The sequence below is a fragment of the Danio aesculapii genome, chromosome 21 (assembly GCF_903798145.1).
Source record: "Danio aesculapii chromosome 21, fDanAes4.1, whole genome shotgun sequence".
NCBI lineage: Eukaryota > Metazoa > Chordata > Actinopteri > Cypriniformes > Danionidae > Danio > Danio aesculapii.
In genome coordinates, this window is record NC_079455.1 from 32,394,189 (window position 1) to 32,418,903 (window position 24,715).

Here is a 24,715-nt window from a genome sequence, read left to right on the forward strand (position 1 = left end):
GATCGCAGTGTTGTCTCCGTATGTGCGGTCGGCTAGTTATCTAACCAGCTGTATATGCTGAGCTAACACTGATATTACAGTCTTTATTTTCCAGATCTTTCCAGCGCAGAAGCGATGCGTCATCAGCTTTAGGATTATTGCCACCAGTGCAGAGCTGTGGATATTTGAGGGCGATAGTTACACAGTGTGAAGGAGTCTTTTGTTTTCAGTAGCCTGAGGTCAAACACTGTTGTGTTGGAGGCAGATGAAGGATGGAGGTAGTTTGAGGATCATCACTTAAAAAAAACCCTGCGGGATGTTGCGTGTTTAAGCCAGTAAACATGTTATTGGGCAGTTTAGGAAACCCATAATGCTCTGAGAGATAAAGATGACGTGCTTTCAGTCAAGCAATGATGTAATCTCCAGCTGACACGCTAATACGCAACTCAATAAAATGTTCAGACTTATAGATGTTTAAAGGTTTTGCAGTGTGTGTTTTTTGCAAGCCACTGTGTTTAGTGTAGCACAAAAACGGTGTTATCTAGATCAAGTGTCAGGTGAAATGTATTGTAAATAAATATAAACTTTGGCTGGCCCCTTTTACTTTGACCAAAGTTCGAATATTGACCTCATGTTGCAGATTCAACCAATGAGAAGCCAACCAATATGTCATATGTTTTGCCCTAATAAAGTAAAACCATAATTAAAGTCACACTTACAGGCTTTTGTGCCTTAACTATGAGCACAAAGTCCATTTTTGCAGCTTTAGGTAACTAAAATGGCAACTTAGGTTATGCCTGGCTAAGATCCAGATTCAGAATTACCACAGATTGCTTTTTGTGATGGGTAAGACTGAAATCCAATATAACTGGGACAACAAAGGGCAATATAGAGGTGTGCTCAAGGGTACCTTGTTTACTTGTTTCTCAAACAAGCCTGGAGTATTTTTCTAAGAGCTGATGATGTCATTGTAAAGTCATTAAACTGGACCAGCTTGGTAGCTGGTAAATACAACTTACAGATTGTTGTGAAGTGCAGCTATTGTTGGGTAGATTCAAAGGACATTTCTGTTTTTTTATTAATACTACGGCACAGGTACCCTTTCAAAAAGAGTTTTTCCATTCTATATTTTTATTTATGTTTTGAATATTGTGTCAGATTTTTCAGGTCACAGTTTCAGGAATAAAAACTCTAGTCATTGTCGTTGTAGGGAAGCTACTTTTTAACAATAACTGATAAGGCCGACATCTTGTGAGCTCTGATGTTGTTAATAATTTGTTAATTTTTTGCCGAACCCATAAGTTCACATTAATTCAACTTATTTACAGAAAATATTTTTGATTTATTATTAATATTATTATATTTTCAAAAAAAATTTTTTTGACCTGGGTAGGGTTGCACCAGCTGTTTGTAAGTTCTTTCTTAAACTGGAATGTAAAGTCCACACTAGGGGCTTAGAAACTACTAGCTGCAACTGAATTTGTTCTCACTTCGGTTGCACCACGTGTTCTTAAAGAGCCCATATTATACATGAAATAGGGTCATATTTAGGTTGTAAGGGTCTCCAACAACAGTCTAATATGCATGCTAGGTCAAAAAACACTTTGATGGTCTTATAATCTGCATTTATTTTTACCTAATTATCCCAGCGACTCCCATATGAATCGTTCAGCGATTCATTTGTTCCCAAACCCCTCTTCAGCGCGAAGCTAATCTGCGCTGATTGGACCGATGACAGCCTGCTGCGATTGGTCGACACGGACAAGGCTTCAGCGCTAGAGTCAAATGCCCAGCTGCTAATCTACAATATAAAAGTAGTCACAGTGCATACACGCTTCATAGTGGATTTTGGCTGCCAGTGGGTGAATGTAAACACAGACGATGGACTAGAAAATACTGACGACTAACTATTTTATTGAGCAAAAAGTCCAAAAACTGGCGAGGAGGTCACAGTCTTCTTGCTCTTTTCACACACACACACACACACACACACACACACACACACACACACACACACACACACACACACAGGGCCTGCGCGTCCATAGAGGACCGGCTGAATAGAGAGGGCGCGGCGCTCAGTAATATCCGCGAATACCCGTGCGTTACACACACGAGGAGACACACACACACACAGAGGTCCGGCGCGTCCATAGAGGAGCGGCTGAATAGAGAGGGCGCTGCGCGGCGCTCAGTTATATACGCGAATACCCGTGCGTTACACACACGAGGAGACAGACTCACACAGGGCCGGCGCGTCCATAGAGGAGCGGCGCTCAGTTATATCCGCGAATACCCGTGCGTTACACACACGAGGAGACAATAATATTGAGCTGAAATATTTTGAAACTTGTCCGTTGCATGTGTGTAAACAGCTGACGATCCGTAATCAAAGCGGCACGCGTCGCGTTTTCACGTTTTCAACGTGGCTTTACACGCGATATGGGAATATAAAGAGTTAACCTGATACAGTACACGCAGTTACAAGTAACAAAACACAACTAAATACATAATTTGCAAGATAGAGTAAATGAGGCAATAATTTTAATCGCACTTACTTACACTTGTGAAATGGGGGTAGAAAATGATCCATGATGCACTGATCCATGTTCTGACAGTCTATACTGATCCTTCCTTTAACAAACTGAAGAAGTCTTCTTTGAAAGCATATAGTTTTCAGAAGCATTAGATCTGCTCAAGGCTGGGCTATATTGCTGATGTTTCATCTTTGATTAGACTGTCCATAATATCCATCTGCACAGCGTGACTTCATTCGACCGGTGTCTCTCTGTGTGTGTGTGAGACTTTTTTTTTCTGTTAGTGGGCGGGGCCGCAGGTTTCAAATCTCCCGGGTTTGCGCGCCCAACTACTTGTGTTTCGTAGCTGCGTCATCGCGAAACACCTAATGACTCGTTATCAAGACGACTCGTTTGAAGCACTATGAGTCGACTCTTTTATAGATGAATCAATAGTTTTAAACACTGTACACTTACAGATTTAAGCCTTAGCTGGATATTTCACTTCACTTAGAGCTGTGTTACACACTACATGGAAGGGCATTTTCAAAAACCCATAATATGGGCTCTTTAAGGCAAACCGTAGTTAGTAGGTAGTAAGCTCTTCGTAATGTCATGCGTAGTCTCATTGAATGATGTAATGTCCTATAAATAGCATTTAAATCGTTCAACCGCTTCAAAATTCTGCAACTAATGCATCTATATATAACTGTAATATGAAAATTCAATGATAAATTACTTTTTTATAGTACTTTACAGTCAGTTACTAATAACAGACGCACATACCTGGTTTACGAAATACACATGAAGTTCATTCATTCATTCATTTATTCATTCATTCATTCATTCATATTCTTTTCGGCTTAGTCCCTTTATTAATCTGGGGTTGCCACAGCGGAATGAACCGCCAACTTATCCAGCACATTTTTTACACAGTGGATGCCCTCCAAGCTGCAACCCATCACTGAGAAACATTCATACACACTCATTTACACTTATACACTACAGCCAGTTTAGCTTACCACATGTCTTTGGACTTGTGGGTGAATCCGGAGCACCCAGAGGAAACCCACGCGAACACAGGGAGAACATGCAAACTCCACACAGAAACACCAACTGACCCAGTCGAGGCTCGAACCAGCGACATTCTTACTGTGAAGCGAACGTGCACAAGCTGTGGGTAGAAGGAGGGCTCTCGGGCTCCTCTATGTAAACTAATCTCGCCGTCATCTCATTTCTATCGTAATATGTGGGGGGAGGCTGCCGTAAAATATTTAGTTGGAATGTAGCGTTAGCGTTTAAGTTTGGTGGTGCAAGACAAAAATATTTAGTAGTGCGTAAATTGTAATTCTTTAAGTCACAACTAGGCTTTGTTTTAACTTATGCACTGCTGGTGCAACCGGCCCCTGTTGGTTATGTTTGTAATACTTCTATATATTGAACATATTATTTCAATTCGGTTTAATAGTTTGTATGTATGGAGTTTGTTTGAAAGTGCATGTTGTGTTTATGATTCTGTATCCATCTTATACAGTAAATATGCAAGTTTTTAGTAATCTGAATCTTTTTAGTAATCTGAATCTGAGTTTTCTGGGAGGTTTTGTTATTAATCTGGGAATCTTATAACACTGCAATATTTTTTTTATAAGTCTGTTGTTATGAATCTGCAATTTTTAAAATCCAAAAATATAGTTTTGTTTTAAATCAATAGATCTCTTTTGTTGAGAATCTGAAAGTTTTTGTCATTATCAATTTACAAGTATTTGTATGGATCTGCAAGTTTTTTTTTATATTTCTGTGGATCTGAGAAGCTTTGTAATGATTTGGTGGTTCTGTTTCTTATGAGTTTGCAGGTTTATGATATGAATATGTGAACTTTTTTCTTATGAATCTTGTTGAGTTTTTACGTTTGATCAGTGTTGTATTTAGAACTATGTTTGCAGAGACTTTACAAACATGTGCCTATATTGAAAGTATATGCTATTCTTAAAGATTTAAGCATGTAAGCGCACAGTTGGATAAAGGGGGAGGCATGTTGGCTCAGTGGTTAGCACTCAGTCGCCTCACAGCAACAAGGTCCCTGGTTTGAGCCCCAGCTGGGCCAGTTGTCATTTCTGTGTGGTGTTTGCATGTTCTTCCTGTGTTCGCATGGGTTTCCTCCGGGTGCTCCAGTTTCCCCCACTGTCCAAAGACATGCTGTATAAGTTGATTGGATGAACTAAATTGGCCATAGTGTATGAGTGTGTATGGGTGTTTCCCAGTACTGGGTTGCGGCTGGAAGGGCATCTACTGCATAAAACATATGCTGGAATAGTTGGCGATTCATTAGGGACTAAACTGAAGGAGAATGAATGAATGAATGAGTTGAATAAAAGTAATGTAACCTGACATAAAAGAATGTTGCTTTAAAGGTCCCAAAAAGTTGGCTTAAACAGTTTCATCATCTGTTCTGTGATTTTTCATTAAGATACATGCATTTGTTCATGTATCTGTGGATTATCCTCTGTCTTGGACATTAGGACTCAACAATGTAGGCTTTACAACAACACTGATCTTACATCAGATGATTAAGGCTGTGTATGATTTGATGAATCATAGTGTCATTTATTTTTGTATTACAAGAAGGATTATTTCATCTGCTACATAAATCCTAGTCATTTTGATTGCTCATATTCCACGTCTGTATTGTAAATCTAAGCCTCATCTCTCTTGGTTCTTCTGTTGCAGATGAAATCTCCAAGATGTGTGAGGTGGACGAAACTCCAGAACCGGTTAGTCCCTCACTCCTTAGTGAGTCCACGGACACCTACTGCCAGACAGATTGCTGGCACCCGCTGCGTACCACCGTCCGCAAGCTAGAGTTTTGGGAAGACTTCAGCGCTGAGCTCATTGGGACTGGCTTCTTCTCCAAGGTTTACAAGGTAAGGCTTTCTGATCAAAAATGGAGATGGAACATTTGTGAAAGATGTATTACAACTGATAATGTTATGAAGTCTTATGAAGGGCCAAAAACCAAACTTGATTGAGGGCTGTGGGCCTGAGGTAAATATTAGGGATGCACAATATATCGGCGACCATATTGTTGCTGGTCGATAAATGCTATTTTTAATGTTACGGTTATCAGTCTGATGTCAGAATCTTTAAGCCGATAGATTACGTAATTGTACAGAACTGCCTGCCTCATGCATGCTGGGATTGAACTTGTTTAGACTTATCCAGTGCACTATAACGGAGCTTTCCTCACTTTGTTTATTCCTTCAAAGTCCATCCTTTCTTTGTGTGGTATTGCTGTGTGTTAATAACTCAGTAAGTAACCATATTCCTTACATTGTAGATGCTTGATAGTGTCATTGTGTATTTTGGTTTAAATCGCCTCAGGAAAAAACATTACATGTGTAAACATAATAGCAGCAATGCACACGTGCTAAACAACTCGTTGGATTGTTTGTAATCTAATATGATTATTTGTTTTTATCAACATGTTGCTTGCCATGTGTGGTTGATGAAAGATTGTATTCAGTTTGATCGGAATATTTATAATGAGCCCAAACAGCAGCAGTAATAAAATCTGACTCCAATGACAAATCTGGCTCTGCTTCGCGTGTACGCGCATCACACAGCGCCTGCAGTTAAAGTTTCAAACTCACTGCGGTTTATCTTAAACCTTTCATCACTTTTATCATTTTTCCATCAATTGACAGCAAGAGCAAACATAGAAGTGTTGTCTGATTGACAAGCAGCAGCTACATGTGTTCAAAAGAATCTAAAGCGCTTTTTCCAGACGTTACATATTTGTACATATGTACATTACTGTAATATATTTTATTCAAGAACATTTGAGCTGGTTTCAGTTCTAGTTCTTTCATTTTAATTTCATTTAATATATATATATATATATATATATTTTAATTGTTTGTTAATTAAGTCCCATTTTGTTATTTAACCTATTATTTCCATGCAACAGTCAAGTTGCATGTTAATTTGCTATGCGAAGAAAAGGAAATCACTTATTTTGGCATGCTGATTTACGTAAAATCATTACTGTAAAAAAAAAAAAATTATCTTTATTAGCTAAAATATCGGTTATCGGCCTCCAAATCTTTAGAGTTATTGGTTATCGATATCAGCTAAAAAAATCCATATAGGTGCATCCCTAGTAAATATATCAAACTGTATTACCAAGTTGCCATGGGTTATTTTCTAATTTATTTAAAAAAATAAATAGAAAACATTTTTTAAATTGTATTAACTATTGCATTGTACATTTTCAACATTTTATTACACCCTTATTACAGTAAAAACATAAACAATTCCATTTGTAACACAATGGAGTTGAATGCTGAAAACAGTAGTCAAGCTGCACCTGCCTTTACCTTGATTTATCCACTGATGTTTTCTGCATTGTGCTTCATCAAACGACAGTATGTTCATTAAAAAAAAATGGGTTCATTCACAACATTTATTTGAAACTATTAGATCCCTCCACTGACCAAGTGCTAAAATGGAGGAGTCTTTTGTAGGTGGCACAGAAGCTCTACAGATTCTTCAGTTGTCTAATTAACCCCTTTTCTATCCAACTATAAATGTAATTTTTGCATTGGAGTTTATTCAGTTCTAAATGCATCTAATATTCAGTTTTCTGCCTCAGTAATTCTCAGTTTTCCATTATAAACCTCTGATAAGAATGTTTTTATATATGTATTGTGTATATCTATTGTTCTGTTGCTTTGGCTTTTATAATTATGATATATATTGTATTTTTAATTGCTTAAATTACTTAATGTATCTTTAGAAAATCACAAATAAATAATACATTTTAAAAAGCTGCATACAAAAATAGATACAGCTGCTGTGCCACTGATACTAGATCTGATTAGATGATCTGCCCTTTAGAGAAAGTGCGCTGATTTAATCAAAGCTGTGCATTGAGACCTTCGAGATAAACGTTCTCTTTCCATCACAGCCTTTCAACAGCAAAGTTAAAATTCATTATATTATTCTAGCATAATTAACAGTTTGGAAATTTTGTTATTCACACACCTGAATTCTGTTGCCAAAATGTTTAATAATCTAATGGTCTGGAAGTCACGGCCCTGTTATTCTCTACAACAGAGCTTTACAGACATGACGAGACTGTAGACTTCTGAAAACAAGCTGCGTCCTGCAGACACTCTTTGAATAACAAAGAAATACTTTTAACATCATGTACTGTCGCCACCCAGTCAAACTTAAATGGCCTTGAAAGTCTTCAGAAACAAGAAAATATCTAGTTGATTAAAGAAATACCTGTTACCATGTTACTTTCTATGCTATATCTTTGTTTTGCAAAATGCGACTACTGCATCACTTTATCACTACTGTCCTATTGCAGTTCTTCATTAATAGTGTTGATCAGTTACTGATTTTATATTTAGCTTAGCTTCATTTTTGGTCCCACTTTATATTAACTACATGTGCTTGCATTCAAAAGATAAAGTAGGACCCATATTATATTTTAGCTTGTTTTTGATTATTATCTTTAAAAATGTCTGCATTATTGCTGTGCGATTTGGGGAAAATATCTAATTGCTATTTTCCTGACAGATATTCCGATTGCGGTTTTTGTTTTGCTATTTAATTTTGTAGTCAAGCTTCAACTCCACAATCTGTAAGCCTTGGCAACAATTCTGCGACAGCACCTAAAAATGACCTGTTTTTGTTTGGTGCCTGTGATTTTGAAACCAAAATATTCCCTTATTAGCGATGTCCTGTTTTTCTTTGATATTAAGTTCTCTATTAATGCTTCTGAAGCAGATACCATTATCCAAATTGTCCATGTTATCCTGTATGTTTTTAATTTATTTATTTTTATTTATTATTGTTATTTTATTGGTTGTTGCGCAATTCTGATTTGGCAGAACTAAATTTTGCTCACTCAATTGGCTAGTAAGACTAACACACACAGACAGCAGTCACTCATTTGCTCTGGGCGGGGAAAATTAAATAATACATATATTGCATATTAGCCAATCACAACGTTTCAAATTGCGATTTGCGATTCGATTTTTCTTTTCTTAAAATGCCTTAACTTGAAGTGCTGTAAAAAAAAAAAAAAAGTACTTTTTTTTTTAAGGTACTTTGATATGTTGCCATATGGCAACAATGTCCAACAGTGAATCTAACTTAGACATTTAGAATTTAGAATTTTCCTTATAATTAATAATTTTGTTTAAAATTATTTAACTGGTGTTGCAGTATTATAAGCTTTAATGCAGAACTTATAAATGACACCTTATAAATACTTTCCAACAACTGATATTCCAACAGCTTTCATTTATTCCATTCTTTTTTGCTGAATATTATTGAAAACAATCATAATATTGTATTTACATGTATTGAACATACAGTGAATATAAATATTTTCTCCAGTAAATATTATAACAAATAAATAACAAGTCTAGTATATCCAGATGCATCAGAATAATGTAGCTACTAGCTAACAATGTTGATATATTATACTATATACTGTACTACGCCTGTCTTATATGCCTCTGAGCTAACTTACTTGAACTGTCTGCATCACTGCTCTTATCAAATGTCCTATCTGCATCATTCTCATGGTCACTAAAACCCATCTCATCCTCACTTTCATCTGCAGGAAGAGCCAGTTCTGTCTTTTTCTTCTTTCACTTTCCATAGAACATGGTGGTGCTCACGAATACATTGTTCCTTGTATTTATATGTAATCAAATGTATTGCTATTAAATTTTGATGTTATCCATAATTCAAATGCCATTAACACATGACTAATCAACATTATACTTCTAGCATTCATGTTGTTATTGTTACAACTTAAAAGTTCACAGCTGATTTTGCTAGCTAGCTAACCCATTACAATATTGCACCTTCCACTATTGGACAGTATTGCCATTTGGCAACACATTCATTTGATCGATTTACAAACAACAAAAAATAATATAAATAACATAAATTAACATAAATATCATGTTGCCATATGGCAACACCATGCGGTAGAGGGTTAAAGAATATTTTTATCATTTTTATTGGTGTTTTAGTTATTTTAATATATTGTTTCAGACACATTTCCTTAGCCAAAAATGTTCCATATTTTATTTTAATTATCGTTCATTTATTTTAAGTAACAAAGTTTTAGTTTGAAGGTTTTAGTTTAGATTTGTAACAGTTTGAAATAAATATAAATTTTTATTTTTACATGTCCTGTTTTCTTGTAAGAAAGAGAAAAGTGATGACATGATTTCTTAGAAGCTGAAATAAATTATAAAACGTGTTTAATTGTATTCAGTCAATGTTTCTTTTATTTTAGGTAAAAAATTGTTAAAGTTTATTATTTTTGTTGACTTTTGTTAACCCTGATCACATTAACTTTGCAACTAAAATAATTTTTCAAAATTAAAGGCGACACAAAAATGCCAAAAGGGGATTTTCAGTGTGGAAATGAAACAGTTTGTGCTTGATATTATCTTGAATGAAAGTTGTGAGATTCACTGGAGCTTTACATTAGCATAGCGATGGAACACAGATAACATGTTTAATATCAATACACAAAGCACATGAAAAGCTGTGCCACATGCTTCACTGTGACCATTCTCACACCACGGGCCAAGAAATTATGACGTTTTTACTTTTTAAATTTTTTTTTAAAGAACATAATGTTCCTTAAGTGTCACGTACTGTAAAGCAACTAACTGGTTTACCTCAGAGAAAATTCAATCTTTTTGTTGTGAATGTGTTTACAGGGAATTAACATCTGAAAGGAGGAAATCCCTCTAGTTTAAACTCCTGCTCTATACATGTGACGCCCTCAATGCTAAGTCAATAATTTTGTATTTTTCACAGGTTATGCACGGCACTACGAAGAAGGTGATGGTGGTTAAGATCTACAAGAACGACGTGGATCAGAACAGCATCGTGAGGGAGATCAGTTTACTTCAGAAACTCTCCCACCCAAACATAGTGAGGTGAGTCGCCTCTTCAAACACCATTAATCACTTCCCGCAGTCCCACGCCAGCCTGATGCTCACAGCGCCCACTAAGACTCTATTGCCTTATACTGAAAAATAAGCTGGGTTTACATTTTCTGAGATTGAACAAAGGTGACCTGTCTATGGCTACTTTAAAATTAATATTATAATATTAAAAAGATTAACCTTTGACACTGTAATTTTGAATAGAGATGCACTGATACGTAATTTTAATGTGATTTTTCAGAGGGAAATCTTGTAATAATGATATCAAATCACATGTGTGCATACGAAAATAATAAATGGCAGCCAACAGCGTTGATCTTTACTCCCTTACGTTTATTTGTCATAACATTTACGTTTATTCATTTAGCAAACGCTTTTATCCAAAGAGACTTACAAGCAAGGATGAAAGAAGCACTTCAAATCATCAGAGCGCAGCAGTATATAAATGCTATGACAAGTCTATGTTAGTTTAGATTTTTTTGCTTTGCTCCAATGTTTAGATTAGAGAAAACCTCTATAATGACGTGGTCGATAGCAAGAGGGGAGTGTATTGTTCCCAAATGTAAAACTTCCTTTGGCCATTCTTCTTTTTCTCATGCAGCTGAACACACTTCCAACTGAATTATTTAAATATGCAAATTTCAAGATGTTTTCAAGCCTGTTTAAAAAGTGTCTCCTGTCTAAAAAATTATGTACACATAAAGGGAATGTTTGATTATTTGTGTGTAATTTGTGTGAGTGAGCCTGTATATTTTAAATTGTAATATGTTCACCTGTCCAGGGACTGGCACAAAACATATCTCCTTTTTAAGGTCAATGTATTGTTGTGCATGTCCCTGTCAAATAAATAAATTCATACATACGGATAGGAAAAAGAGTGTCTCCTACATGTGCTTTGTCAAGCCCACTCACTCATGTGGAGCACACTCAGTATTGCTCAAAGTTTTCAGAGAAGTATAGGGTGCTTATAAGAAGGTGTCTGGTGTAAATGGAGAGGCAAATACTATTTCTTCTACAGGTTGTTTGGCAAGTCCTCTCACTTGCATTAAGCACAGAAATTGCAGTTTTTCCAGAAAAATGGAATGTTAATATAAAAGTGTCTGGTGCATATGGAGAGGAGAGAGTGTCATAATGAGGATTATTTGGCATGATTATTCATAAAAGCTGGTGGTTTGGGCTTTTATACGTTTTAAAATATGTGATGATTATTTTTAGAATTTTGAAAAGAGAAACTAAAAGAGTAACTGGTTTCAGTCTTAAAAAGAAAACACATTACTCACATTAACAATCTTTACTCAGTCCCTCTGAAATCAAAATGAATGTTTTTTTTGTGCTAATATTAAAGTTAACCTTATTTCTACGCAAGTGTCCTTCAAAAACTACATTTGCATTTTAAAAAAAGCATAAACAATTGACCATTGCATTTCCTCACATTTGCCAGTATGGATCAGTGCTTAAACATTTTATTTTAATCCATTGTATAATAGAGACTTGGCGTGAGACTTATCGCTATTTATCCCACCAACCACCCAGAACACCCTGTTAATCCAAAAACAACTCACAAATACTTTGAGGACCTTAGCAATTACATAGAAACACCCTAGCATTACAGCAGTGAGTTTTGGCTAAGCACTACTAATCTGCTGTTTAATGCGTTTTGGTTTCAAGTTTTGAAGCCTGGTATCCACACTAGTCAAGCATCTTCAACCTGCGAATGCGGTGTGTTTCGAAAAATGCGAAAGACCCTGTTTTAGTACTGATACCTGCAAAATATGAGCATGCCAAGTAAGCATGAATGGTTATGTATTATGTATTTTAGGCTGTATAGAGTGGATGGAAATAATTTTTCTGCAACACAATAAAAACACCCAGTCTGGATGAGAAGCCTATTCATTCTTTAAAAAAAAAAAAAAAAAAAAACATTTTAAAACAAAAATGCACTAGTGTAAATGTAAAATTGAGCTGAAAATGTAAAAGTCAACTTAAAATTGCACTGCTGAAAGCCTGAAAAGTTTACATTTAATTTAAGTCGATTTAAAGATTTGTCTTTGCGAATGATTTCAACTTCAATACTGTGATCTCAAATTCTGTTTTTCATCCTGTAGGTACCTGGGCATCTGTGTCAAGGAGAACAAGCTTTACCCAATTCTCGAGGTGGGTAAAAACCTTCTGAAACGAACATTCACAATTCACCATAGTACAAGCAATCTTTTGCTTTCTCAAAGTGCAGCGAAAGCAAACCTCATGACACCAGTGACTCACCATCTAATGTGTCAAGAGTACAGTGTCTAATTTTCTATAAACTGAAAGAAAAAATCCTGAACGCTTGCTGCAAAAGTGATCTGCATCTTAACTGTATGAATCAGGTCAGCATTGGAAGTGTTTTATAATCCCGTGTCTTTTCCTCCTCCATCTAGTATGTTAGCGGAGGCTGTCTGGAGGAGCTGCTGGCCAGAGCTGACGTCAGTCTCTGCTGGAGGGAGAAGATCGAACTGGGCTGTGATATCAGCCGAGGAATGGCATATCTGCACTACAAGAACATCTACCACAGAGATCTCAACTCGAAGGTCAGGATGAGCCTGTTGGCAGACTTTAAGGTTCAAAGTTAAGCAATTACTGTATGTCAAAGAGGTATTACGAAACATCAGCGCACAGCAGTTTTCAACTTTGATTCAAAGGTGTGTGTCAAGATCACACCTTGCATTTATAGATAATGACAGAAATTCATTCCAATTAATTATTATGCACTAATGTTGTTAGCTATAGTGCTCTATTAACTTGCCTGACCACCCAGAACACCCTATCGACCCAGCAGGTACTTTAAGTACCTTAACAATTATATAGAAACACCCTAGCATTATGGCAGTTTTGGCCTGTCACTGCTCAGATTTAGTTCAAAATGTACAAATTTACTATAAAGTACACTACTGAGTGTCTCAAGCGTTTAGATTCAATTACAAATGGCTAGTCAGTCAAAGGATTATTTCCATTACTGCCGATGAATATTGCATAATTAATATGTTTATGAAGTACAATCATAATTGAAACAAAATGTTTTTAATAATTGATTCAGCAAGCATTATGTATGCAGATAATAACAGATGTATGTGTGTAAACTTCACATTTTCTCCTTTATAACATTATTTACTTTTTTATTGCTTATGTGCAGACTGGGATCTGATATTATTTGTGAGATAACCATAATCTTTATACCATTATCTTAAATAATCTTTAGACTGGGGCTGAACAATATATTGTTTGAGCATCGGTATCGCAATGTGTGTATCCGCAATAGTCATATCGCAGGATTTGTAAATAGATTACAAGAAAGATATTAAATATTATTTTTATATTGTATAAAATAATTTATAAAATGATGATCATGTTATTTTATGCTTGATTTTTCAGTATTTGTTCTTAGACTCCACCAGAAAACCACAAAGCACTATTTGTTTAACTTGTTTTTGTATTTCTATATGCCTGCAATTTATTACATTATATGCAGATTTCTGCAAAGAAAAAGACTTTGTCACTATGGTCAATCTAAATTTATGAAATCTTTCAAAAATTATATTTTTATCGCAATATATATCGAACGTGCAGCCCTACAGTGCTTTAGGCCATTATCTCAGATTATCTTATTTATGTAGAAATGAAGATTTGACTTTTTTTTTACACATTTTACACATCTAAATAAACATAAACAAAGAACATTGATCACACACTTACCAATCCGGATTTCATCATTTCCAGATGCTAAAAACTCTCGGGTAAAAAATGTTCCTTACGAACGTACTTTTGACGCATGTTAGCAGACCATTGGAGTCCACGCATGAATCCAGCTGTGCTCTCATAGCGGGAAAATGGAAACAAAACCTTCGTTGCGGCACATTTATAAGCGCAACACTAATGACCCATGTCTCCAAACAATTCTTCTTCCACTTGTTTTAATTATGGTTGGCAACACAACATGGCATCTCTCTGAACACTGTAACAGGTAAAAACAGTTTTCGAAGCTATATCATGCATATAAATGAAGTTGCACCTCATTCACAATAGAGCGCGCTGATTGGTTCGAACCAATTCTTTCTCATGAATTAATTCTAAAAGCTCAAAGACGTCACGTTGTACCCCCCAGTACAGACATCAATTCTACACGCTGGAATTCAAACAAGGATCTCATGGTCGTGACGTAGCTTCAAAATTTATTTTCAAGCCGGAAGAATGAATTTGCTCAATGCCAAAACAATCATTTTTCACTTATTTGTGATGTATATGCGTGTCATAGTAGTGTTTTAAGCCGCATGGCACATATACATGACTGTCAACATCTCAAAAAATGTTTCATAATCATTGCATTGCATCGAAAAAGCAACATCGGCAAAGTATTGTCTCTGAAATAAATTCACTCTTTTTATCCCTACATTTAACCAACTAAAGTGAAGTAATTACTTGCATTATTCAATTAAATTTATTTTCTTGATTTAATGGAAGCTTTTAGACATCCTGTAGAAATATAATGGATCAAGCTTTCAGTCTCTTTATAACATTTGCAAAAAGAAGTCTAGTCGCTTTTTAATCAGCTTCACAATTGAAATGATAAAGAGCAGAAAGGCATTTTGTTACAAGTAATGCTTAGGGTGTTTTTCAATGTGTAAAAGGTTATGTGATTGACTTTATCTTGAGTGAATGGTTCTGGAGAGGCGTAAGGCCATATCGAAGATTTTACTATGGTTATGATTTCTATTCATCTGTTATGATGATAGCAGAGAGATGGAAGCTAGATATCAAACACACAGAATATGAAAAGCTGTGCTGCATTCCTCCATAATTCTCACACCATGGGCCAAGATATGTCAACATTTTTAGGTAAAGAACATTGCGTCCTGAAGGAGACGTGCGGTTAAACAGGATTAGCCCAGAGGAAAATAAGAGAATAGAGCTTAAATTAAATGTCATTCAAAAAATAAATAGTTTTAAGTAAAAGAAGGTGTGTTAATTTGATTAATAGTTAAACTATTAACCATTAACAGTTCATCTTTAGCAACCCTGGAAAATGTTCTTCACCCTCATTCATCCAAAAATTACAAACAATTAAAAAAATATAATTATTGTTGTGCAAGGAGAGCTTTTGTGCACATTTGATTCATTTTCACATTTCACTTGAATCCTAATAATTGAATCAAATTTGTGGGACATTTTGGTCATATTTGTGCAAAGCCCCCATTAATTTCCAATATTTTATAATAACTAAAAAAATAATGATTAAAAATTGTCTGTTTTATATAAAAATAAATAAATAAATATAGTGACAAAAATCAATTATATAAGAGGAAGTGTCCGGTGCATTTAGAGAGGAATGAGTGTGTTTCCTACAGTTTGTCAACAGCCATTGCTTTGACATTGCATTGGCTTAAATGACCTGAAGAGTTGAAAGGTTGGGTTTTGTATTATAAAAGTAAATAAAATAACGATTTTGAAAATGTTGAAAAACAATGATTTTGAGAATACAGTTAAGATCAGGATCATCTGATGGTGACAATTATGGCAATCTGCTAAGATTAAAAAAGGAAACAAAACATGATTTACTTTTATTGTTTTGTTAGGGAAGTTTATTTATAAACTAATTTCGAGAGGAGCACGTGGTTATGATTGACCACGGCTGGTCCTGCATTAGCTATCATATGATTTTTCAATTAGACGAACCCAAACACACTTAAATAATCTGATTTTCTTAGCTTAGTCATCTTCGCCTCGAAGAATCACCCCATCCACCCCGACTCCTCCCCCTCTTTCCTAGATTAATCCAGGACAAGGCGGCATGGTGGCTCAGTGGTTAGCACATATGCTGGAATAGTTGGTGGTGCATTCTACCGTGGGAACCCCTAATAATCAATGAATAGACTGAGCGAACGAAAACGGGGAAGCTTTGGAGACCTGCCTGAGCTCAGACTCCCCTCTCTCCCGATGAAACGGAAGGGAGCCTCGGGCTCATAGATATTTTGAGCTCAGGGCTCTCTCCTGGGACAGCATGCCGAACACGCTTTGTCAATCATCAGCTAAGTGTGAACTTTTGAATTGTTATTAAAATATCAGGAGAGATTTATGCTAATGGAGCAGATTGAGATTTATCCAAAGCCTGGGTTGTAAAGAACATAATGATTTGCAAAACATTTATGCATTTATTTAATGGTTAAAAATACTGCCATACATAAAACAGTGTAAACAATTATTGGATTTTAAAATGTTAGAATGTAAAACGTGTTAAAATGGAATTTGTTCTATTGAAATTTAACATTTTAAAGCAGAGTTTTAAGCATCATGAGAATATGTATATGATTTAAAATTTACAGCTGAATTTTTTGCATCATCAGAATATTTATATGATAATGATTTCCAATGATTAAAGTATTTACGGGCTAAAAATAGCAAAACAAAAAAGAAATTATTGTAATATACACTATACACAAATATACATGAAAAAAGCAATTAACTAGTAACTACTTGCTTTTTATAGTGTATTTATTGTGTTAGTTAAAACTGTAATTTCCTTTTTTTTGTTCAGGGATGTTAAATGTAATGTTCAACCTCCAAACCTTTCTTCCCAAACCTTTGAACATCATTGTATATACAAAAAGAAAAGAATGATGTTGCATTTGTGGGCAGACCCTGTAAAGCTGGAGTAGTGAAGTTCAGTTCTGCTCCTGACAGATTTAACTGTGTCAGTTGCCAGGCTGCAGCGTGCAGCGAGCGCAGGCCTCTGTGTGTGTGGAGGTCAGACCTTTATTATGCTAATGCTGTACATTCACCATCCCACAATCTCAGACCTGCTTTAACTCGCTTTTCTTTTCTTATTGCTCTTTCATAAGAAATGACCTGCTGACTCTTGTCAACTTTTTTGCTTTTATTCTCTCAGCCTTCTCACACACTCACAGTTTTGCCAAAAACATGGTACCCTGGCCTTGTGTTTTTATTATAGCTAGATTTGGAGATTTTATGAAGAATTTGAAAGTGCTTCTTTTTACTCACTGCCAAAGAAGGCTGCTTTAATGTTAAATGAACTTAAATGCTTAAAACTAATGTAATTTCTTTAATCAATCATAAGACTAGTACAAACTAGTAAAAACAAAACAAAAAATGGGCAAGAGATCTGGTGCACATTTATTTCTTTTTCACACTAATAGTTTAGTTACATTTGTGGAGCATTTCTGTTCATTTTGGTCTTATTTTCGAAACATGCCCCCATTAATTACCAGCCCTGGATAATAACTATACTAATGATTGCATAATGGATATATATATATATATATAATGCATATAGTTAAAATCACTTTCACAATAGTTTTCAATTTTTTACAATGTTGACAAAAAAAAAACAAAACTGACAGACATTGACATGATTAAAGAGACTTTTAAAGCAGGGGTGCCTAAACTTTTTTATATGAAGGCCAAATATCATTGAGAGCCATGGGCTGAAGGTAAATAAACCAAACTGTATTACATTAAAGTTGCTTTGGGTACTTTCCTAATTGATTTAATTCATTCATTTTCTTTCGGCTTTGTCCCCTTATTCATCTGCGAAGTGAACCGCCGACTTGTCCAACGTATGTTTATATGGGATGGGAGCCAAATCAAAGGTTAAAAGCTATAGTTTTACTATGCCGTTTTCTGCTAAATGGTTACATTAATCGAGTTATATTTATTTATTTATATTTTCAATGAAGTGGAAACCAATTTACAAAATAATGTAAACTTGACTGAGTGCGTCATTTCTCCTTTAAAGTGTCAGAAAACAATTATCATGTTTTGATGTGGATACACTATGTAGTCATGAGCCAATATAATTAAATGCAAACTGTAATATAACAATTTGAAATGTAACATTTTATACAGTTGAAGACAAAATGATTAGACCTCTGAATAAAAATAAATGAATAAAAATTATTGGGGGGACAAATTATTTTTTTAAGTGGGCTAATTATATTAACCTTAGCATTTTGTCCTATTTTTTATTGCAGCAAAACTGAAAGAAGTAAGAGTTTCTCCAGAAGAAAAAAATTATAGGAAATATTTTGAAAAATTCCTTACTCAACATCACTTGGGAAATGTTTAAAAAAGTTAACAGGAGGATGAATAAATTTGTCTCTAATTATTGTCTCCTGAAAACAAATAAAATTTCACAAAAATACGACACATCACTACTGTTTCCAGCAGTGAAAACCAGTTTATTGAGCATCAAATGATCATATAAAATGATTTCTGTAGAATCATCTGAAAATGAAGTAATGATCCTAATATATAATACTATTGTTGTGTCAATTTGTTACATTTTCTTTTATGATACTGTCTTTTAATGATACTGTCTATGACCTACCCCTAAACCCAACCCTCACAGAAGTGCCAACCATTAGATACGAATAAAAATGTATTAATTAGTGAGGGACGAGCTAAATGTCTTAACTAGCTTGTAGATTTTTTAATATCTCACTATATCAGTGAGTACAATCGATCCCTCACAAGTAGAACTAAACCTGTACACACACAAACAGACACACACACAATCTCTCCCTAATGTAGCACACAGTCACTCAGCAGAGCAGTGTTTTACTCCTATACATTACTGCTTGTGTAACTTCAAGTTCAGGTTTCCAGCCGGAGGTAGTGATTGATTCATGTCACCGGATGTGTTTAAAATGGTTGGATTGTGTTTCTGACACACATGATCTCACATTCAGATTCTTATTGATGTTTATTGACGTACAGCTGTGCTGAAACGCTGCTGTCTGTGTCTGCTTTCAGGATGCTCTTTGCTGTTTTTGACATGTGTTTGCTCTTCCCATTCAGCGTCATACTGTTCATTTTATTTATGTATTTCACTTCTTTATGTGAATTAGACGTGTAATTGGGAATAATTTAATTGGAAAATATAAAATAATTAAATTTGTTAGGCATAGTTGAGCACAAAAATAGTGCTGTTTAACAGAGGTTTTTTTTAACCAACATTTTTTTAAACAATAGTTTTATTAACTAATAGCTGATTGTGTCTTTGCCATGATGACAGTACATATCTTTGCAATCTAAGTATATATGTAATTATATATAAAGAGTTCAGATGCAAAAACCTCTGAATGCAGAGTGCCATCTAAAATCTTCTTCTAAAATGAGCATTTTTCTTAGCCTTCTGTGTTTATGGCCAACTATTTCACTTTAAAGGCAATAAAATAATCTGTTCTTTGCAAAAAAAAAGGTCTAATTTTAGAAGAAAAACTTAGATGGCACTTAGAGGTTTTTGCATCTGAACTATTTATGTAATTCTTTTTATAATTATTAGTAACAACATTGATATGGTCCAGTAAAACTTATGTTAGTATTCTATTTATATTAAATTATTTTTAGATTTTATATTGCATCAATTATTAGTATTGTTGTGAGAAGAAAATAAATATATGTATTTGATTTTGGTTAGTTCATTGTTAACATACAGTGCATTAACTAATGTTGCCAAGCATGACTTTGTTTTTTTAAACACTGCATTTGTAAATGTTGAACTATGATTATTAAATGTTGTACAAGTACAAGTATTGTTTCTTTATTAGTTCAGGTTAGTAAACCCAATAACTAAAATTTAAATAATGAAACCTTATTGTAAAGTCTGACAAAAATTTATTTATTATAATTATATAATTTGTATAATATATATCATTATTATTGATAAACTTACAGTATATAATATATTGGATAATATTTTGTATTATTAATGCAATCAGATAGTAGATCTATAGCTTTAGTTTTATGATATAAAATAGATGGAGGGTACTTGTTTACTTAAATTTGTAATGTTGAAATCATAAATGTATAGAGTTTGAGTTACTTAATTACGATAGTTGTTGTTGATGATGATGATGATGATATTATACGATATTATATTTGATGTTATAAGATAAGTTTGTCTATACATAAGTTAGACCCATAATTTTGTGTCACAGAAATATAAAAATAGGGGGAAAAAATTATAACTATCTGGTCAGCTAAATGATTAAATTTTTTTAAATTTTATTTTATTTTGTCTTCTAAAAAGCTTCAGTCTTCCTAAAGAGCAACACTGCCACCTTGTGGAGAAACAGTGACATCTGTTTTGAGAGATTATGGCACTGCCTCTCAGTTGACTCTGATATGCAGGTCATTGTTTTGGTAATCTGAGATTAAACCTCACCTCCCCCGCCCCCCATACCTCAGTAAAAGGTGTGAGATCAAAATCGAGGCTTGATGTTGCATGTGTTGTTTGTGTTGATGCAGAACTGTCTGATCCGCATGTCGTCACGTGGACAAGAAGCAGTGGTGACTGATTTTGGTCTGGCCAGAGAGGTGGGGGATCTGCCTGCTAATGATCCTGACCGGAAGCTCTCTCTGGTGGGCTCCGCTTTCTGGATGGCCCCTGAAATGCTCAGAGGAGAGCCGTATGACCGCAAGGTAACAAATACCAACCAAAATGACACGTTGAATATGAAGTGTGTGATATTTGACATCTTTGATAATATCGTAATTGTTGATTTTATGATGTGTGCACTCACATTATCAGCTTATTCAACTCATTAACAGCAGTATGAAAATTATCACTATATGATATTGTAGGATTTTGTTTATTTTATTTTTTTGAAAAGTTGACTTTTACAATTCGACACATTCAAACCACTGCAGAAATGATCAAACCAGGAGGCTCATGTCATATACAGTACAGACACATTTTTAATAAATAATCTACTATAAATTAAAACCGTAAATGTGTGTGTGTGTATGTATGAATATATGTACTGTATGTATATATGTGTATTTGTAAAATTTATTTGTTTATTTGTTTTCACAAGCTTTGGAGACGTAACTATAAATTCCATTTTTAAATAATAGTCACCTATAGCTTTCAACATGAACCACGGCTGCGTTGCCTGCACTACGAAGGGAACGCAATTGTGTCAATATGAAGATCGGTAAAACTGAACTGTAAAAATACTTGCAGCGATGACTTTAAGGCTTTTTTAAAAATAATTTGAAGTTTAAATGTTAGAATGTTCTAAATGAATAGGGCACAGGGGGGATAACTGGGAATAGAACACAGCCAGGAGCTATGCTTCTAACTACAGTTCTAGAGGTGTAGTTGCAAGCATACAGGTTTGTGATGCAGTTTGCGAATGTTCACTGGAACGATGGATTTGGGAAACGACAAATCAACAAAACTATTTTTGTAACGATGGAACTTGCGACCTTAGTTAGCTAGCGATGGTTTTCGGAACCCACCCCAGAACTCTATTAATCCAAAAGCAATGAAAACTGTTATTTTATATTCTTCCATTGTGTCTCTTTGAGGTGTAACTTTATTACATTATTTTTATTTTTGATACCCTGGTTTGTTTGTTTTCGAGTATATTTCTGTTTTGTTTTTTTGTTTGTTTTTTTGTCTTATTTGTTTTATGTATGTAATTGTATTTGACCTCTTTACTTTAATAATAATAAAAAAAATATTTCTAAATGAATCGGCTTTTTGAACAAATCATTTGAATCAATGATTCAGTGATTCATTACAGGGGAACTTGCTGCCACCCGTTGCTGATTTTACCGTCATGTTTATTTATCCAAATTTAGCAAATATACCCCAGCAAAAATAAAAACCCTCCAAACATATACAGATATTTATATGTCAGGCCCAGTCAGTCACCCCTGCTAAAGTGTAGAAATTAGCATTCATTTACTAACAGGTTTAATATTATTCCGCACAACCTTTCGCAGTTGCATCTCAATTAAAAATTAACCTCCTGATCTGATGGCAGATTTTATAGGTCAGCTCTCAGGTTTTGTGAGTAACAGACACATCTGTTTATGCTGCTTTCTCTGTTTAATCACAGGTGGATGTTTTCTCGTTCGGGATCATGTTGTGTGAGATCTTAGCAAGAATTCCTGCTGATCCAGAGGTGCTGCCAAGGACAAAGGTCAGCACTGTTACAGACAATTCTTCAACACTCCGTCATGTGTATTATGAACATCATGCTAACAATTGTTTAGTTCACTTTTCTTTTATAAAATTACTATCAATGATTCACTACAATAATTATTTAATTCGTACATCAGGGTGTCTGCAGGGTCTTAAATTTCAAAAACTAAATTTTAGGTCTTAAAAAGTCTAACATTCACTGAAATATTATCCTGTAGGAAGTCTTAAATCATTTTAAACAGGTCTTAATTTTGCTCTGTTCAAGTAAAGCTACCCAATCGGGCCGACATCCATCTAATCACCATCAATCCATCTCAACAGTTTCTGTAATATTTACGTCTTTTATTGCAAAGAGATACAATTTACAATAGCTGTTCGGTGTTTTTTTACAGCAATTTCTCCAAATTAAATTCCCTAATCAGGGAAAGAAAACTTATAACAATTCCTCATGATAATAACAGAGCAACATTTCACTTTACATGATACATTATACTCAATCAATTTGGACCAAAAGCCAACAAATGTATTTTTTGATTAGGTCATTGTCTCCATAATATACTGTTAACAATGTTAAACTTGTCCTTGAAAGAAAGAAATATTATGTTGAAAAAGTGTATACAACTAGATCTTTTTTTTTTTTTTTGACACATTAAATTATGTAACTTAGAAATAATGACTTTTTTTGTAGCAACTGACTGGGTCATTAGAAATACTCATTAGTGTTTAGCCCTGTATAAGTCTAAAATTTAATTCATAACAGTCTTAAAGGTGTCCTAAAAAGACTAAAATTGACTTGATTAAACCTGCAGAAACCCTGTGCATATAGATTACTCAAAAAACTTTTTTTAAATAAAGATTATTTAGAAGGCAAATATTTTAGGAAATCTTATTTATTTTATGTTATGTTAAGTTATTTTATGCATAAAACATTATAAATAAAATAAAAAAAAAATTAAAGAGAAGACAAGTTATTTTTCTTATTTATTTTTTATCTTATTTAACTTATTTCTGAAGTAACTGTATCAAGATATAAGAATTGTACTGCAAAATCAGACCAAAAATACTGAGTAAGAAAATAATATTTTTAGGGTAAATTAAAACGTTAAAAAAAATACATGTTCAAAATATAAAAAATGTAATATACTTGTTTCATTCATGTGTCATTCAGTATTTATGTATTCAATACAAGTTATAACAAATAACAAATAATAACAATAATATATTTTATTTAAAAGGCAACTATTTTACCCCTTTTACAAGATGTAAGATAAGCCTTTGGTGTCTGTAAAGTTTCAGCTCAAAATACCCGTAGATTATTTATTATAGCCTCTGGAATCTGCCTGTTTTGCTGTTTTGAGTACATTGTAGCTGTTTTTGTACCTTGTGGCTTTAAATGCAAATGAGCTGTTTCTCCCCGCCCACCGTTCCCACTTGCACATCTGCTTCTCATGTGTTATGTCAGATAAACAGCAGTCAGTGATAGAAACAGACACAGACAAAGCTGAAATACAGCTCATTAGCCAAAAATACCAAATAAGTTTCATATATTTCATATATTTGTTGTGGAGTTTATTCAAGCCTTTCTGAATTGAGGAGTCTCACACAAATGCTGTTTGCAGTACAAACACACACACACACACACACACACACGCATACACACAAACGTGTATATATATATATGCGCGTTTACTGACACCATGCGGCCGTGGTGATTAGATCGGTTAAGAATTAGATAACGATTTTATTACAAACATGCTCTGTTTTAAAAACGGTTTAAACTTATAAAACTTAAAAAAATCACAGAGAATTGGAACAGATATTTTAATCACAGTTTATTTGCAAATAAAATTCTGTGGACGTTTGCATACATTTTGTTATAGAAACATGGCACCTGTCGATCAATTCTGTGGGTGGGGAAAATCACACTCCTGCGTCACACTGCGGTGGGCCTCAAAATCACTGGGATTTGGATCCTATTTTAACGTCAGGAAATTAAAAAAAAGAGATTTGTTGGGTTAAATCACTCCGATATGACAGTGGACACACTACCTACACACAGTTCTTTCTAAACGGCTTACTAAAGTTGATTTTCATCATAGGTACCCTTTAAAGCACCTTTCAAGAAACCCAAGGTCACTGTACAGCATATATCTACACAATTCTATAATTTATAAACAACTAACCGACAGTATACAAATAGAGAAGATAATAAAATACAAAGACAAAATGCAATAGTGCAGTTAAAAAAA

General features: G+C 34.4%; 1 protein-coding gene across 1 annotated transcript in view; it reads left to right on the plus strand.

The window, feature by feature from the left end:
* zgc:113162 (uncharacterized protein LOC553743 homolog) overlaps positions 1-24,715 on the plus strand; it is a 45,450-nt gene that overhangs the window by 15,251 nt on the left and 5,484 nt on the right. Inside the window, exons 3-8 of the mRNA XM_056446842.1 lie at positions 5,223-5,416; positions 10,353-10,474; positions 12,589-12,637; positions 12,901-13,050; positions 20,780-20,953; positions 22,381-22,464. Coding sequence (XP_056302817.1) covers positions 5,223-5,416; positions 10,353-10,474; positions 12,589-12,637; positions 12,901-13,050; positions 20,780-20,953; positions 22,381-22,464 — 773 coding nt within the window. The remainder of the gene's footprint in view (positions 1-5,222; positions 5,417-10,352; positions 10,475-12,588; positions 12,638-12,900; positions 13,051-20,779; positions 20,954-22,380; positions 22,465-24,715) is intronic.